The 18,979-nt window shown below is 37.9% G+C and overlaps 1 protein-coding gene across 3 annotated transcripts in view; it reads left to right on the forward strand.

Moving 5' to 3' along the window:
• Window positions 1-18,979, forward strand: part of syt2a (synaptotagmin IIa) — a 31,249-nt gene extending 12,270 nt beyond the window's left edge. The window contains exons 2-9 of one of the 3 annotated variants that reach the window (XM_036590690.1): window positions 4,640-4,862; window positions 7,052-7,212; window positions 12,583-12,714; window positions 12,836-13,003; window positions 13,845-14,012; window positions 16,581-16,698; window positions 17,351-17,484; window positions 18,626-18,979. In XM_036590690.1, coding sequence (XP_036446583.1) covers window positions 4,667-4,862; window positions 7,052-7,212; window positions 12,583-12,714; window positions 12,836-13,003; window positions 13,845-14,012; window positions 16,581-16,698; window positions 17,351-17,484; window positions 18,626-18,841 — 1,293 coding nt within the window. In that variant the 5' untranslated portion in view covers window positions 4,640-4,666 and the 3' untranslated portion in view covers window positions 18,842-18,979. Of the gene's footprint in view, window positions 1-4,639; window positions 4,863-7,051; window positions 7,213-12,576; window positions 12,715-12,835; window positions 13,004-13,844; window positions 14,013-16,580; window positions 16,699-17,350; window positions 17,485-18,625 lie in introns of all 3 variants that reach the window. The other 2 variants (XM_036590689.1, XM_036590688.1) reach the window with 2 other exon arrangements.

Consider the following 18,979-nt stretch of genomic DNA (forward strand, 5'->3'; position numbering starts at 1 on the left):
TTTCTAACAAAGCAATTTTAATATATTAATTCATGATAAATAACTATAAATACTGATTAATTCATGATTAGTTATAATGTTAGTTATAATAGTTATGTCTTACAAACCACTGTTATTATAAAATGTAATCTAAATGACTACCAGTAAATATTTAAATGGGCCAGTGACATTTTTACATTTAAAATGTAAAAAATAATCATATCTCTTCTTTATTTCATGCCTCAGAGTTTTGACCAGTGCAAGTATTTCTGCCAAGTCACTGTAAAGCCCAGCATTCTAGTGACATCTGGCAAACTACAGGTCACATGTAAATCACTTTCAGAACGCAAATTTTGAAACATTTTCACCTCGTTTGAGTAATATAACTGGACTTTTGTAACCAATGCCAGTTTGATACTTTTAAATTTGTAATTTAACAAAATTGTTATTCCAAGTACACATCTCAAACACATACACACACGCTGTCTATCTCTCTAATACACACACACAAACATACAAAATTGTTACATTGTTGATGAAAAAAATAATTTAGAAGTCTTCAGTATTAAATATTAACATTGAAGTCTCAATAATCTGATACAAAGGCTGCAGCAACTGGCTTCTCTCTGTGACTGGAAAAAAACACATTTAAAAGTCATTTAAAAAAAAATTATATTTAATTATTATATTTTTACTCTTGATTTTCAGTCCTAGATCTGTACCCATCACTTTTGTCAAAAAGCATTGGACCACTGAATACAATAATAGCTTAGACAATAACTGAAGCATAACAAAATCACAGAGACTGACACTGTAAAATGAAGATAATGGGGCCATAAAAAGGAAAGTGTCTTTTTGTGCTCTGAGTGCCTTGAGTACATTACAGCCACCTCTAGAGCAGAATAAAGGTAGTACCACAAAAAACAAACTGATTTGATTTCTTTCCGTTGCTCTCATTCTCTCTCTCTCTCCCTCTCCCTCTCTCCCTCTCTGTCTTCTATCTCTCTCAGCAGTGCAAACAGGGGGATAAGTCTCAGGCTCACAGAGCTCTGTGATCATAACACTGTCTTAAACACACAAACCAGAAGCTCTAGAGAGGAAAAGGAAGAGAAACAGCAAATATTGTGTTTCAGTCTAATCAATGCTGTTCTCACGTACTGAGTAGAATCATGTTTACACGATTACTGAAAACTAAAGAATTCACAAGCATGCACAAGGAAATGTGATCAGCTAAGAAGAAAGTGTGCTTGTCAATTAGATCAACTGGATGTGAGTATTCGGTCACCATAGGATGTTCACTATTGATATTTTTTGCACTGTTTCTCTCTTGCGTCTTGAACAGTCGATTGCATTTGTGAGTACTTCTTATAGATGGATTGTTTGTAGATGAAGTAACAGAAAGATTTTGTTCAGATTTGTCATATGCCTTATTAATGCATTATTGTGGATAGCTCTTTCCAAATGATGGAAATCAGCGCATTTGATTCCACACAAAGATTTTGTCAGTTTACAGTTTCAGAAATCAGGACATATATCCCTTTCACGCATGCACTTTTATGCAGGAATTTAACAGTAATTAAAGGAGAGAAGTAAAAGAAGAGATTAATTGTGAACACAAGCTGGAGTCAAAATGCCGGTAGGATTGATGTGGCCTGCACTAAACCTTGTACAATTCCCATGAATTTATATTTCTGTGAGGCCTTTGTTTTTACCATAGATATACAGACACGTTGATTGTAAGCCACCAACTAACCTAGTTGGGCAGTACATCTATCTCTAGTCCGCCAGTCTCTCTAACCTAACTGGGCAGTACATCTCTCACCAATCTGTCTGTCTAGCTACCCTAGCTGGGCAGTGCATCTATCTCTAGTCTGTCTGTTTCTCTAACCTGGATGGACAGTGCATCTCTCGCTAGTCTGTCTGTCTAGCTAACCTAGCTGGGCAGTTCTGTCTGTGTCTTACTTGCTTCCCTGCCACTTCCAGGGCTGTGTTCTGTGACTTTGTGCCTGATAAGAGTGAGAGTGAAATACAACAATTTATTACGTTTGATGAACACCAGTGGGCAACGTTGTTTACAAGCTGCAGCCCAGAAAAGATGTGTTCATATGCACAAAATGAAGCTCACACTTTGCAGCAGCAACCTCTGTGGAGACCAGTCCTTACAATATGATGGCACACTCCTCATAAGTGTATACAATTTTAAAACAATGATTATCTAGTCTCTCAATCAAGGTTTAGTTATAACACATTACAGTGCAAAATGGAAAGGAATGGATTGACATTGACTAAATGATCAATCAGTATTGATTAAATACTGAATTTAACATGTTGATTAGCTGGGCATACTGGGCAATATGGATTCATATCTCTCAGTAAATAATAACCATCAAGTATTTAGCCAAGCCACAGTATAAATAGTATTTTATATTTGAAAATGTATAAGAGGGAATCTGGGGGAGCCAGATAAAATTAAGATTAGTATTGTAGATCTTCTTATTCTTAGACTGATACATGGAGCAAACTGTTTTAAAGGATTGTAGTGGGAGGAGTGGGATGTCAGGTGTGACCATGTGGCAATTGCAAATGGTTTACATGGCTTATTGGTCAGGTAAAAGGGCCCCTTTGCTGAAAATTAGTGCTTAGTGCCCCAGGGATGTCTGAACCACCTTGGATGTCACCGTGTGCAACCTGGTCAAAATGCTTCTTTTTGGGATCATTTGCCAGCTACGTTCCTCTCTGAACTGAATTTCTTTTTCAACCACTCAAGGCTTCAAACTAACTCTATTCACACATAAATGGAGTAATAGCAGTAAAGCCAATGAAAAAAAGGGGAAACAATTAAAGATGAAAATATATCATTCAGTACAAATATAATTCCAGCAAGTCAAAAGTGAAAAGAAACATCTGTGTAAGCAACATCTTCAGCAAGTCAAATTCCATTTCCAAAGCAAGAAACAAGTGATCACATTTGCATACTTGATACACATTAATTGACAAATGTGAAATATTTATGCCTAAGGCTACCCACCGACAGGACCTATAGGCATTGAAGGAGCTTTTAAGTGCCTCACTTAAACCCACATCAGTAGAATTTCACTAATGCACATACGTGTTACAGTCTCACATTTCATGTATATAAAGTAGAAGGTGTGGAATTCTATTCAGACAGCTTTAGTTTTATATTGTGAGGCGGGATAAAGTAGTTTTATTACAGGATATCTGGAAGATTTATGACCAATTTGCATGGTAAAAATGATAGAGATGGGAGTGGATCCAACTGTTTCATATTCCCTTAATGATATTTAAGGGTGGTACTTCACATCAATCTGACCGTGTTCTTGTAAAGTTTAAAAGTTATCTGCCAGTAATCACCCAGTTTTTTTTTCATAATCTATCAGTAATCTGATTAGTGAATGTTTACCTGTAACTGTAAGGAAATACAGTTACTTTTGTATCCTGTTTAAATAACATTATTATATTTGCTATATTGCTTGCCAAGTTTGATTAAATGAGTGTGGTTACCTGTGTGTATTGATGGATTAATAGACCCGTGCATGATAAACCAATTTCAGTGAAATTTAATATGCCCATGCCAAGCATCTTATATATAATATCATTGTTTTACTCCCACTTTAAAATGTTAACCAAAACATTTAAAATTATCTCAACAAACAGTGTCTAAGTTAAAAAGTTATCTTGCTTTGTGTGGAGGCTGGCAAATAGAATGAAATATATATGAATTGTTATTTATTTTGCCATCATAGATGCATGTTTAACCTTAAACAAGAAATAAACAGGCGTTTTTCCTAAGAGCATCACTCAGCATTATAAGGGCTAAAGTGTTATTAATCAGAATATGTTAGTGGGAAAAAAAGGGCTGGGTTGACTCATAAAGGTTTCGTCACGGACATCTGCACTGAGTGATCTTTCCTGGCTGTTTTCTTACCCTTTCCTGCATTTTGTCGTGAACCACTTTGTCTTATGCAATGAAAGATTGCATAATGCAAGCATAAAATGTTTCCCCTGCCATATTTTCTCCAAACAGGCCTTTGAACAATAAAATTGTTCATCCAGAGAAATTGCCAGCTTTATTAAATTATTCACACAGAATTGGTAAAGACAGGCTCAGTGCCACTGAAGCAGAGAGCAGACACTTGAGAAATGAGAAATGTGCTTTTTTTTGTTTGCCCAACTTGCTGTACTTTAGTGGAGTCACAGAAAAAGGTCTTTTTTCATTATATTCAGCATCTTTCATAGGCACACATGGCCCTGCCCAGGGTTCAGTCATTCAGAGCTCTGACAGAATGACTTTCCTTCAGAACCGTTATGCCTACAACCTTCTTTTTCATTTGATGCAAATGAGGCAGAGAGCTTAAGGAAAATCCACCATAATTTACCTCTCATTCTTAATAGCAGATTTGCCCTCTGAGAAATGATATTGATATTATATGAACATGATATTATATGAACATATTCTTACAGCTGTGAGTACAAACAAGCATGCCATAATAGTCTTGCTGATCAAAGTGTTCTAGAGTATTTAGAGCTAGATATGTTAGATTATTACTGGAACCAACCTCTGCAGTAGTGTAGATATCCAAACTCACATCTCCATTAGTAAGCAACATTTGGTAATGCATTATATTCTCTTCTTATGCAGGTTTTTTGTACGCCCTAGCCATCAAGCATGAAGTGGAATTTGTTTAAGAAGAAGCCTGAGGCCATGGTGGGCCCACAGCCCACCGGTGCCAGTGCCATGACCATGGCTCCCCTGCTGTCCACAACAGCAGAGAATGCCACAGAGTCTGGAGAGCATGTCAGCAAAAATGACATGTTTGGTGACATCAAGAACAAGTTCCTCAATGAGATTGACAAGCTCCCACGTAAGTTTTCAAATGCTAGACTGTTTAAAAGGACATTGTATAATTTTAATGCCATTTTGCAAAAATACACACCACCTAAAAAGCTACAAATAGATTTCATATATTTATTGAAGATTTTCTGAATGCAATATTTGCAGCTACACTAAGAGTTTAAAATGGCTTCACAACTAAAAATCCATTTCTGGGTTTTTTTTGTTTTTTTTGTTTTTTTTAAAGGCACTAATCATATTTCCTTCACACTTTTTCCTTACTCAGTATTTCAGATGCAATTCAGAACTGGACGGGGCAAGATTTAAAAAAATTAGAGCTAAAAAAGCTTGCATAGTTGCATAAATTAAGCTGAAGTTTTTGCTTGTTTTGCTTATTTTGACCCAACTTTAACAGACCCTTGGTGAGCTGACATGGAATCCTAAAATTTAAAGACTGAATGTTGCTTGAAGCCTGAAAATGAATGAATGAAAAGAAAACAGGGAGGGGAAGTGTTGGTTAAGGGAGAGCCTTCCTAATGAACTTGAGTTACTACTCTTCATTTTGTGTATGAAGAACATGTATATATATATATATATATATATATATATATATATATATATATATAGATAGATAGATAGATATAATGTAGTCTAAGCTGAACACTTGCAAATTTTTATGTTAATATGCTTTCCCATTATAAGCTCGTACAGGACATTTTATTTTTATTCATTAAGTATGGTATCTACACACATTGTCCATTTGGTCTTATCCACTTATCATATAGATGCACTTTGTTGTTCTACGATTACAAATTGTAGTCCACCTGTTTTTCTCCATACTTTGTTAGCCCGCGTTTACCCTTTCCTTTAATGGTCAGTGCCCCCATTGGACCAACAGAGAGCAGGTATTATTTGGGTGGTGGAACATTCTAAGCAGTACAGTGACACTGACGTGGTGGAGACATGTTACTGGGTTGGCACTGGTACAAGTGGCTCAGACACAGCAGTGTTGCTGGAGTTTTAAACTCCGCAAAAATATCCAGCCAACAGCATCCTGTGGGCAGCGTCCTGGGACCCCTGATGAAGGACTAGAGCAGGGGTGCACAACTCTGGTCCTGGAGGGCCAGTGTCCAGCAGAGTTTAGTGATTTACCTGCTCCAACACACCTGATTACACTTATCTGTTAATTGCCAGGTTTAGTGGGTGTGTTTGAGTGGAGAAACTTCCAAACTGTGCTGGACACTGGCCCTCCAGGACCAGAGTTGTGTACCCCTGGACTAGAGGATGACTAAAACAAACTGTGCAGCAACAATTGTCTTTGACTTTACATCTACAAGGAGGACCAACAAGGTAGATGTTTCTAATGTAGTGGACAGCGAGTGTTTAAAAACTCCAGCAATGGCTCCCGAGTGGCGCAACCGTCTAAGTGTTGGCCCTATCATCAGGAGATCGCGAGTTCGATCCCTGGTGATGCTACAGCCATCCGTAGCCGGGAGTCCGAGAGAGCACGATTGGCCTCGCTCTCTCTGGTGGGTTGGCCCCTCCTTCTCCCCCCATCACTCAGCGCGATGCTAGTCAGCGCAGGCGTCTGTTAGCTGACGTAACAGATCTGGCGGTTGGCGCTTTCCTCCGAGCGCGTTCGGCTGTCCAGTGACGTTGCGTGAGCGGCAGTTCGAAAAGAAGCGGCGGTTGGCTTCGCAGGTCTCGGAGGGAAGCCTGCGTTAGCCTTCACCCTCCTAGCGTTGATAGCATCGTGTGATTGGGGGAGTCCTAACTAGCGGGTGGAATTGGAGACGACTAAATTGGGGAGAAAATCGGGTAAAAATTAAAAAAAGTTAAAACTCCAGCAACACTGCTCTGTCTGAGCCACTCATACCAGCGCAACACCCAGTAATGTCACCACCATGCCAGTGTTACTGTAGTGCTGAGAATGATCCCAAATAATACCTGCTCTATTGTGGTATTATTCTGACCGTTAAGGAACAGGGTGAAACGGGACCAACAAATTATCCAGAAGACATTTAGACTTCAGTCTGTAATGGTAGAACTACAGAGTGCACCTATATGGTAAGTGGAGCTGTAAAAATGGACAAAGAATGTACGTATAAGGATGTGTAATTAATGAAGTGGATGGTTGGTGTATATGAAAGTGTAGTGTACATTGACTGCCTATGATATCTCTTTCTCTCTCTCTCTCTCTCTCTCTCTCTCTCTCTTCAGTGCCTCCCTGGGCAATTATTGCTATCTCCATTGTTGCAGTAGTGCTCATCCTCACTTGCTGTTTCTGCATTGTGAAGAAGACCTGCCTTAAGAAGAAGAAGGGGAAGAAAGGAAAAAAGGGGAAGGGAGACATGAGCATGAAGAATATGAAAGGAGGAGAGGTATGGACAAAAATAAGGGGTACTGAAGATTTACGAGTGTCTTGTACACTTGCACAGATATTTTTTTGGCCATTTAACCAAGGACAGTATGGGAAAAGAGAATTTTTTTAGATGGAAAAGAGTAGGTGTTGTATCTGTTTATAGAACATATAAGGAGTTTTTTTTTATCAACCAAAGTAATCCACAAAACATACAGCTAAGCTTCTTCTCTACTTCAGAAAGTAATTTTACAAATGCATAGATTCTTAATTTAGCTTCTGGGTCACGTAAATGGATGGTTAGTAATCTGGAGAGATATTTTTAGTCTTTAATATTCATGGAATATGAATAATTTAGTAGTGTACGTCACTGGTAGCCTATAAAGCAGAAAAGCGACATGAAAGATTTCCCACTTTGTTGTTTCATTTGCTGGGTTGTGGTGGATTGTTTTTCAAAAGACTGTTTGTATTGTTTATTTCTATTTTGCTTCACATGCATATGAAGAATGACACTTTTTTTCCTCGGAAATTTTGCAGGAATAATAATTGAAAATGTAAAAATAAATGATCCATAGAAAATACTGTGGTTTGTACATGCCATCAGTACAAGATTAGTTTGCCTTGAAGTATTTTTCTGATGACTGCAAACGCTATGAATATTGAGTTATTCTCATTTGTGAATTCAACTGGTCAAAATGATTTTTTTTCTTTTGAATTTCTGTATTAAATGTATAACATCAATTTCTGGTGTTTTATGTAAATGAGGTGTCATTTTTTAATTTTTTATGTGTCCATTAACTGTCACTTAATTTCCACTGCTCTGATTTCTCCTTTACTGTGTGTTATGAGTTCAATCTGTCCCTTTCTCTCCATCTCTCTGTCTCTTTATCCCTCCTGCTTTGTGTCTTATATTTGCTCCGTGTATCTTGACTGTGGCGGACTTCTCACACGGTAGGTGTGAAACAGCTTGCAGCGCCCTTCTCTGGACGCTTGATGAAGGCGCAGACCAGGGCAGGGGGCATTCAGGCCTGAGGGTGGGGGATGGCTATGGGAATGAGTGCTATGGCTTCTACTTTAGTTCTGCAAGCTCAGGGGTGCTGAGGGTGCTTGAGGAGCTAATTGGAGATGGGGCTTCGCATTCCACCAGTTTGATATGCCGCACAAAACCTGCTATGTTTTGTAAAAGACAAAATAGCTGACATATGAAAATCAAAGTGATGACCTTTTGAAAGTGGACATGCATTGTTTATGAACTGTAATTACATCCAGTTTACTGAGAGTTTGAATGACTGCACAGGAGCAACACGCCAATCCTCATTAACATGCATGTTTAAAGAGTATGTTTGGTCACTTGTCAGTTAAGTGCTGCTTCATCTTTTTGAGATCTTCAAGCATGATCTCAATATCCTAAATTGAGGTATAACAAGATTAACACTGTAACATTCCTAATTTAGTCTTCTATCAGGGATTTATGTCACAAGGGAATTTATGGAGAAAGACTGAGATGATATGAAGCAGTATTCTTGACAATGCCCAATAGATGCTCTTTAAGGAGGTAGCAGTGAATGACCACAACTTGACTTGAGAGTAACTTTTCTGGATGACCCATTGTGCGCAAAGAGCATTTCAAATATAGAGATAGTTTATGGTGGGGTGGAAAAAAGCCTTTTGCCTTTGGCTTACGTCATGCCTATTTTACATATTTTAGTTTGTTCTATGATTTTTGTTTTTTTTCATCCGTGTGGATACAATCTGGTTCAGTCTCAAATTTGCTGCAAAATTCACTACCCAAAATAATGATGGATAAGCTAATCAAAACATTGTGCTATAATTTTTTGGCAGTTTTACATTCAGTTTTTTAAAAACTAATAGCAGTTTGGGCCATGGTTTGCTTTTAGAGAAATGTAGCAGGACAGATCATTGTCTTTGTTGGGGCTGTGAACTGAGCGGTAGTTTCAGTCTTGAGCCAGCTGAACCACAAAACTTCTGATCTTTTGAAATCTGATCCTCTTTGTAAACTGTAAAGCAGTTACTGAACTAGCAAACACCCTTTGGCATTGTGACATGATAATCTGGTCAACCCCCAACAGGTTTAACTTTCCGTATTGTCTATAGTAAAAAAAAGGACACTTTCAGCCGTATGTTATGATTGTATGATTTCTTCCTCACCATTTCTTAGTTCATCTGCCCCCTTTGCAATCCTGGATGGTATGTACTGGGATTTTCAAGCAGCATGACTGTGTTTGGATGCTTAATGCTAGCCACTTCTCAAGTTCTCGAAAGCAATGCCAAGCTCTCTCTGTTTGGCCAGCACATTTCATGTTAAAAAATGCATTAATCCTTGATACATCATGAATCATAGAGATTTTCTGCTGCCATTGTTAGATGCAAACAGTGAAGTTTATTCCCAGTTTTTTGCATTTTGTGGCTTGGCATGCACGAATGTAAAGCATTTATGGCACCTGTTAAAGGTACTATGAAATGGAGTGTGTGTGTGTGTGTGTGTGTGTGTGTGTGTTTGTGTGAGGGGCATGGGTATTTCAGAGGGTGTGTGGCTGAATATGTGAGTGAGAGTGATTCCTATCTAAGCATGTTATATTTAGAAACATTCTGAATTGACCTTTTTTTTCTTCCTCAAGCTTTCAAAAAGTATGTATTTTTGTAATATTACATGTATGTTTTACATAAAAAATAACTTTGCTATGCCCTGGGAACACTAACATGACTATGAAGTTGAAAAGACTTCCAATAGGTGCTCTAATAATAATGTTGTCATTAGACTGCCATTTTAAAAATATGCGGTTCTAAAGTAGCTTTTAGACTTTTTAACTTTGTCCTTGGTTTTACTTTGTTATGTATTTCCTCACCATCTTCAGCCTGCACAAACTACCATCAAAATCTCCTTCTGAAAAAGCAGATCTAAAAAATGTAACCAGTGGTGTAGTTGAGGGCATGCACACATGCATGCCATGTACTCAATTTTTATCATGCTGTTTAAGTATACTGACTAATGATAACTTATATGTATGCTTATTCAGTTTATTCCAAATTACTTATCAATTTCATTTATTGATTTAATATGATGATTTGAGAATTGTGGTTCGTTTGTCTTTTTGTACGGACCATCACTGGATCTCACCAGTTTTGTTCAAGTCTTTACCCAGACATCAGAGAATATTAAGTAAGCTACTTGCAATGTACACTATATGGCCTAAGGTATGCCCATACACACTTGACCCTGATCACATCTATATGAGCTTGTTGGACTTCCCATTCTGAAACCATGGGTATTAATATGGAGTTTGTGGCTATAACAGCCTCCATTCATCATTTTCACAAGGTTCTAGAGTGTGTCTTTGGAAAATTGTGCCCATTCAGTCAAAACAGCATTTGTGAGTTCAGGCACTGATGTTGGACGAGAAGACTTGACTTGCAATCAACAGTCCAATTCATCCCAAAGGTGTTCATTGGGGTTGAAGTCAGGGCTCTGTGCAGGCCACAGGAGTTCCTCCACGCCAAACTCACAAAACCATGGACCTCTGTTTGTGCACAGGGGCGCAGTCATGCAGGAACAGGAAAGAGCCGTCCCCAAACTGTTGCCACAAAGTTGGAAGCATATAATTGTGTAAAATGTCTGGTATGCTTTACCCTTAACATTACCCATCACTGGAACTAAGGGGTCGTGTCCAAACCCTGAAAATCTGCCCCGGACCATTATCCCTCCTCCACCAAACTTTGCTGTTGGCACTGTGCATTCTAGTAGGCAGCATTCTCCTGGAATCTACCAAACCCAGAAAGTAAATCATGAATCATCACTCCAGAGAACACATTTTAGTGCTCCAGAGTCCTGTGGCTGCATGCTTTACAACACTCCACTGTGCATAGTAATCTTAGGCTTGCATGTACAGTTGACCGGGGCAGATCTAGCAGTGCAGAAATTTCATAAACTGACTTTAAAACTGTCCCCATACTTTTGGCCATATAGTGTAGTAGATCTAAGTTATGGCGCAAAAGACAACACAAGATACACCACAAACTCTTTCTGCTTGCACATGATTACTATTATTACAGTTAGTCTTTTTCTCCAATAGCCTAATGTGACCAAATAAATTACCAAAACTTAGTTCCTATATTTATCTGCTAGAGTAAGCTACTCACTGAAAAAAATAGACCTACACCTTAATTCATAGGTTTATTGAGTATAATAAGATTTAATTTTAACATTTCCCAGAAGGCACTACATCTCTGAGTCTCTCATCTCAGAATTTGTACATTTTTAGGTTACGTACAACAAATTAAAATGTTATGTATGTCTTTGAACAAATTAATAATTAAATCTACTAGAAGCATGAATCACATTCATTACCACGCTCACTACAGCTAACACAGTGAGTTCTTCTTCAATTCTGATTACAGATATTGATACAAATATTTCAAGCATTAACAGTTACACCTCTTTTAAATACAATCCTATTTTAAATTCCTTCTTGTGAGTCAAATAATAGCTGAGATTTGATAAGGTAGGATTTGCCACCATTAAACCTTTGATTTATACCAGCAACATGATATCACTTCTTATAACGCTAGTGAAACTAGAAGACAGGTAAAATATGATTCCTTTAAATTAAAATGAGAAAAATGTAATTTCAAGGTTTTGGTCAGAAAAAGGAAATGATCAATCCATCTAGTGGAAGACAATGAAGGATGTGCAAAATATAAAGGTGCTTGATAAAGATATTTTTCATTACAGCTGTTACATGCAGATCAGATTAAGATATTATTTAAGATTTAATCACAAGTGGACTTAATAACATTAACTATTAATCAAGCTTACTGTGTTTTTTTTTTCATTGTGATTAAAAGTGTGCAAAAAGATGATATTTAGGTCAGTGAAATCAAAGAGATTATGTGAAAGTGATGTGGAAAAATTAGTGGCTTTTATGCTGCATGTATTTGTCTTTAATCCTTGTACATTTGTCAGTTACCTCAAGCCATTTTCTATAAATATCTCTGTTGATCAGATTGACCACAAACAATAAAGGAATCGGTTTTGGCAGAGATCTTCCATTTTGTAGACAATACATTGTTCTTTTCTGTTTTTCAATTGCATTCCACAGAAAATGTAGATTATTGCAAAATGGTGTCATGAAAGGAAAAGTGAAATCAAGTCATGTTGCTACCAGTGTCATCGCTGACACAGTTGCATATAGTAATGCGTGGGTGGTTTGACCCCTGGCATACTTCAGGTAAGCTGAGAAACTGCCAGGTAGGTCCCATGACTGACTTAATGACCTATGTTTGGATTCAGTGACACTAACTTGTTGACAAACCATAACCCTAAGCAATAACTCCTCTTGCAAATCCTCTCCCCCTTTTGTCTCTACAGAAACAGGATGATGATGATGATGAAGATGACATTGAGACAGGGATGACTGGCGATGAGAAAGAGGAGGAGGAACCCAAAGAGAAGGAGAAGCTTGGCAAACTGCAGTTCTCGTTGGATTATGACTTCTCTGACAACAAGGTCAGATTATTGTTTATTTAGTAATACTAAGAATACTAAGAAGTCTCAAAAGGCTTAGCCCTAAATTAAGCTCCATTAATTGTGACTCTCCATTAAGAACAGATCATCTTTTCATTCACAGCTGACAGTAGGTATTCTGCAAGCTGCAGATCTTCTCTCCATGGACAGTGGAGGTACCTCTGACCCTTACGTCAAGGTATACATTCTCCCTGATAAGAAGAAAAAGTTTGATACCAAAGTGCACAAGAAGACTCTGAATCCTGTCTTCAATGAGACGTTCAGTTTTAAGGTGAGATAAACTTTCAGTGAGTGTATATTTCAGCACATCATCAGAAAACATCTCATTGACTGACTTTAATGAATTTCTTTTACATTAAGCCATATTCAGTAACACCAGCACTTTCTGGCATTTGTGTAAACAGGACCCCAAGACAAAGCTGTCCCTAATTTTGATTTCTAAATTTTTCTTCAGTCCTTAATGCAGCAAACAAAGCTATGTAAATAGAGAATGTGCCATCCTCTATAGGTTCTCATTGCCTGTTAAGAAGCAAAGTTAGAGCATTTTAAATAATACTTCAAACATGTGCTTCAACCTCAAGAAGTACATCCCAGCCCTGCTTAAATGGTCTGAAAAACCAAAGAACAGCTCTTCACTAGTGCAGTGTCAGCTGGGTATTTGAAAGGAAAAGTAATTTAAGTCCATGAAGGGCATTCTGTGTAACTCACCTTAAGCTGCTTCCTCTCATATGGAAATTCAGCACTCCAGCAAAGACCTTCTCTGCCAGCATTCAGATGCATCTGAGGCAGCCATTTTCATTCACATATGAAAAGCATAATTTAAAATGCTATCTTTTTTAAAAATTGGAACATTCGGTATTTCATTACCAATGCTGATGGCAGGGAATTATTGCAACGTAAGTCTTCCAACTGTACTGTGTAACTGGGATTATGTGATTAGTACTTTGTTTTGATTATCAGTTTAGTGTGACAGTCCGACTCATGAGCAAATTGAATACCAATATGTAAGCTCAGATTTACAATAATTGTTCTCGCTCCACAATCAAAACAAAATGCACACCTTTTTTTACAAGGTTTTTACATAATAGTGTGTCACATCTAATTCCCTTCAGATTCCCTTCCAAGAGATGGGTGGAAAGACGCTGGTCATGTCTGTTTATGACTTCGACCGATTTTCCAAGCATGATGTGATTGGTGAGGTGAAGATCCCCATGAATACACTGGATCTGGCCCAACCCATTGAGCAGTGGAGGGACCTAGACAGTGCTGAGAAAGAGGAGGTAAGCCACATTCAGCATTCAGCTTAACAGTCCTGGAACAGTAATTTGACTAAAAATGCTTAGCATGCATTCTAAATGATGATTTCACTTAAAACATTATTAGTATTAAAACAGGTTTTTGCAGAGGATTATTGTTTAAAAGGTTGAGTAAAACAACAATAAGCTATGTTTGGAAGCTGTCTACATGAGCATAGAAAGTTTAGTTAGGACAGTCAGGTAAGACTAGTTCTGTTTCATAGTCAGGTCCTATTGCTGACCAGAAGTCTGTGATGGCTCAATTGGCTGAGCTTTCATTGGGTGTCCAGGATAGCCTTTTTTTCATCCTGTGTTACTATATGGTAGTGTTCATAAGGCTGCAAGACTGACAAATGACAACAACATGTATAAAGGCTTATTCCAGTAGGTGTTGTCTACCATAAAGGCTGCTTTTGTCAACTTTGATGCCAAATTAACATAATACCTACACTTGGGTCCAAAAGTCTGAGATCAGTTGTGCTTTTATTTTGCATTCTGCTCTAAAATAATACAAAGTTTTTCATTACTATTTATTTTATTAGCATAACAATCTGAGTGAAATAAAAAAAAAAAAAGAATTTCAGAATTTCTTAGTATTTGTCCCCCTTTTGCTTTAATGACAGCATGCACTCAAGCAAGCGCAGACTCTGATCGCTAACACTGACAAAAGCCTCTGATGAGTGGATCAAATCCATGTGAACACGTGCTTCAACAGAAGGAATAAGACTAAAAAACATCTGACGTTTTTGTGCAAAGGCCTTATCGTGGTTAATATCGCAAATTAGAAATAGTGCTTCATTGTGAATATTTTTTCAAAATTCTACATTTTTCTGTTATTTATTACCAGGTTTACATTTTCAATGTGGTCTCAGACTTTTGGACCCCACTCTATGTTAAGTAACATCGTTTTTTTTCTGACTTTGGGATGTGTCATGACAAGTTTGGGTACAATGACATATCACGTTAATGTAGCTGACTTTGTAGCTTAGTGTACATGCAGTGACATAATGCTGATGACATTGCTTACATCTTATAGATGGTAAACTGAACCCTAAGGACCACAGAAAATGTTTACTTTTGTTGAACAAGACTGACTTGGCAAGCTATATCATATTGTCAGCATTATGTCACTGTGACATACACTGAGCTACAAAGTCTGTCATTTAACCACAGAAAGTGTCAAGACACAACCAAATGTCAGAAGAAAATTAGTGTCACCTGATATGTCAACTTGACAGTGAAGACTATTTTTTCCAGGCTTCAGTTGGGGATCAGTAATTCATTGGAATGAGCAAAATGAGTGATGTTCATGACATGAAAATTGCCGTTAGGCATGCCGGCTCTTGCATCTCCCATGGCTGCCATCCTGGGCTTTTTCCATATACAACTTTTAAAGGTGTACTGTGAATGGTGTGAAAAAAGCTAAAAACTCCCAGTGACTGGCAATCCTACAGATCAATACACCTTGTTAATTAGGGGGATCAAAGAAGAATGGTGAGAACTGTGCATGCATATCAACTTCAAATTCAACACTGCTGTGCAGAAAAAGAGCAGCAAAGAGCAAAAAACCTCTCCAGGGGGCTTTAGGAGCATTCAAAGCGGACCATTCCTAGTTGGACAAATCCAGGTTTCTTTTGCATCATGCTGATGTAAAGATTAGAATTTGGCATAAACAACATGAGTCTATGGAGCCATATTGGTGGTGGCAGTGTGAATGTCAAGGTCAAAGTTTATTTATATAGTGCTTTTTACAACAGGCATTGCCATAAAGCAGCTTTACAAAAAAGTTTGGGTTCATGCCCCCATGAGCAAACCAATGGCGACAGTGGCAAGGAAAAACTCCCTAAGAGCAAGAGGAAGAAACCTTGGGAGGAACCAAGACTCAAAAGGGGAACTCATCATCTTCTGGTCGACACCATACAGCAAACCATAACAAAAGAGCAATATGAACAGAGAATAAGGTTTTAACATTTGCATAAAATATTAAAATACAGAAAAGGGGGAAAGCAGGTGAGTCAATGGCTATGATTAAATTGTTAGAGTCTGTGCAGCAGCAGCAGCATCAGGAGGGTCAGTTAATGCAGGTAAGGTTGAGGTGAGGTGAGGCGAATGTTTTTTGGCACACATTTAGAGCCCCTGTTAACTAACAAAGAAGGTCTGAATGGCACTGCGTATCAGAACATTTGAATACCTGCCAGCCTGTCACTTCCAATATGATTCCAGGAACATGACAGCAACTGTTTTTATTGCTTCAGTAGCCAGCACAGTCACAGAATCCCTATTAAGAATGTTTGGGATAAGGTCAAAGAACTGTTTGCAGCAACACTGCAGCAACTGCATAATGCGATTATTTCCACATGGTGCAAAATTCACAATGCATCCAGCATCTTACAGAATCAACGCCCAGATAAATTTATGCTGTTCTGAGTGTCAAAGGACAAACGAGGCAAAAAATATGCCACAAGATAAGTGTACCTAATAAACTGGCATCTCAGTGCACTGATCCTTAACAATGGCTCATCCTTTCTTATTCTGTTTCAAAACCAAACACAGCCTGAGCGACTTGGTGATATTTGCGTCTCTCTGCGCTATGTGCCCACTGCTGGGAAACTTACCATCTGTATCCTGGAGGCTAAAAACCTAAAGAAGATGGACGTGGGAGGCCTGTCAGGTACAAACACACACACACATAAAAAGGGCCTTTTGTCTTTCTATCTCCAGAGAGTGGGTGAAAATGAAGTTAGTAGAATCAAATTTGTTGACTGCTTAAGTATTCAACTCAAGCATAATAATAAAAGTTGTGATGAAAATACAGCCAGTACAAAGCGTGCATCATTTCACCTTTTTCATTTACAAAAGTCACTTTTTTAACATACTGTCCAAATGTTGAGCTATCTAAGAAATGTGTCGTGTGTACAGCCAAGCAAACAGAGATGGTGCAGTGTGTTCATGCCACCTCAGTGCCTGCATCAGTCATGCAGAAGTAATGCTCATGTGCTGACTCTGCAGTCTTCTCATTTTCTCACAGCACCATATATGCCTTCCAGTCAGGCTTCATCACTGCCATCTGCTGGCAGCTCTGCGAACAGAAATAGTTCATGAAATCCTGTGGTCTATTACTAGCCGGTTTCTTTCATCCTAGATCAGCTGCAAAAGATCAGTGAATTAGCTTAATTTAATTAGTTTGACACACTGCCTTTTATGTGACACTTTACCTTGAGTTCGGTCTTGAGATTCTATAGTGTCTACAATATGAATGTTGACAAAAAATTGTAATGTGAATTAAAGATATTTGTCTCAGTTTACCTTCTGAATGGTTGCAGATCCTTATGTGAAGATCCACCTGCTGCAAAACGGCAAGCGGCTGAAGAAGAAGAAGACCACAGTGAAGAAGAACACACTAAATCCTTACTACAATGAGTCCTTCAGTTTTGAGATCCCACAGGACCAGATGCAGGTAAGCAAGACCAGCGCACAGATGTTGACTTTTTTTTTTATTATTTCCAAACATCATGATTTTGAGATTGGTGTTTGAGATTTTGTGTTTGGAAAATTGTTTTTGAACTACAACATGTTGATGATTTCTTTAGGTCTCTGTAGTTGTACTGTAAAACCATTTTTAAAAGTGTTTCTTAGTGCTAAGCTGTCAGGACTGTTGCATGGTTCAGTGCATGGGATTAAAATGTCATGTTAAGTGCACACCTATGATCTGTAAGTGTAAAGTATTTTAATCAATATAGATTTTTAATAATCTATAAGCAAAATAAGCTATACAATTCAAGTTATTATTGCCTGTTATTATCTTTGCTACATTTGATAACATAAATAATGGATTCCTCCAACATTAAAGAATATATTTATGTTGTGTCTTCCCTATTACAGTGGTATGCAAAAGTTTGAATACCCATGGTTAAATTAAATTTTCTTGTAGATGATTTTAAGTGAAAATAAACTTAAAATTACTTAAAATTAACACATGCTTAACATAGGCAAACTAATTTATGTGTTTTCTGTGCATTTTGGGGCACAGTTTCTAGTTTAGCATACTGAAAATGCACCATATACACAATAACTTTTACACAGGACACAATATGTTAAATTTAGCAAATAAACAGTAATTGAGCATTAAAAAGTGTGTCATCTGTACTTTTTTTTACTTGCAAAATCTGTTTTTTGACGAGGGATGCTCAAATTTTTGCATACAACTGTATAATGTGCAGTTCCATTTTTCTTTTTTGATTAGCCTGCTGATACTCAAATATTATAAATAAATATAATATATAAATATTATAATATACTAAATATTATTGGAGATCACATCCACAGCAAGCTAATCCCCCTTTTAACTCAGCTCCTTACTGATGGAGAACTATCTTTATTAAGGTCTTATTGAAGTCTATGCAAGTAGCACATTATGTGACTGTCATTTGTAGTGTGTGAAAAACATCTTCTGATGAAACTTAATTTATTTGTTAAGTTGAACTTTAACTATTTATTAAAATATGCAGCATTGGTCCAAAAAGATTTGGGGCAGGAACTCTGGGCTAACAGTGTCCGTGCATTGTGTTGTGATGACTAACAGCTCTCTTTATTCGCAGAAAATCCAAGCCGTGATCACAGTGCTGGACTATGACAAGATTGGCAAGAACGATGCCATCGGTAAAATCTGGGTGGGCAGCAAAGCGCAGGGAACAGCGCTCAGGCACTGGTCAGACATGATCGCCAACCCACGACGGCCAATCGCCCAGTGGCATCCTCTCAGGCACGAAGAGGAAGTGGACGCTGAGCTAGCAGGCCTCACTGCCAAGAAGTAAATCTTCCATTTACCCACGCACACTGCCACCTTTCCACTTTCTCTCTCCTCCCCTTTCACCCACTCAGTATGTTTTGCATATTTTCCATCCATCCAACCAGCACTGCATGATACACAAGGAGATCAGACAAAAAAAAAG

This window comes from Colossoma macropomum, unplaced genomic scaffold (assembly GCF_904425465.1).
Source record: "Colossoma macropomum unplaced genomic scaffold, Colossoma_macropomum, whole genome shotgun sequence".
NCBI lineage: Eukaryota > Metazoa > Chordata > Actinopteri > Characiformes > Serrasalmidae > Colossoma > Colossoma macropomum.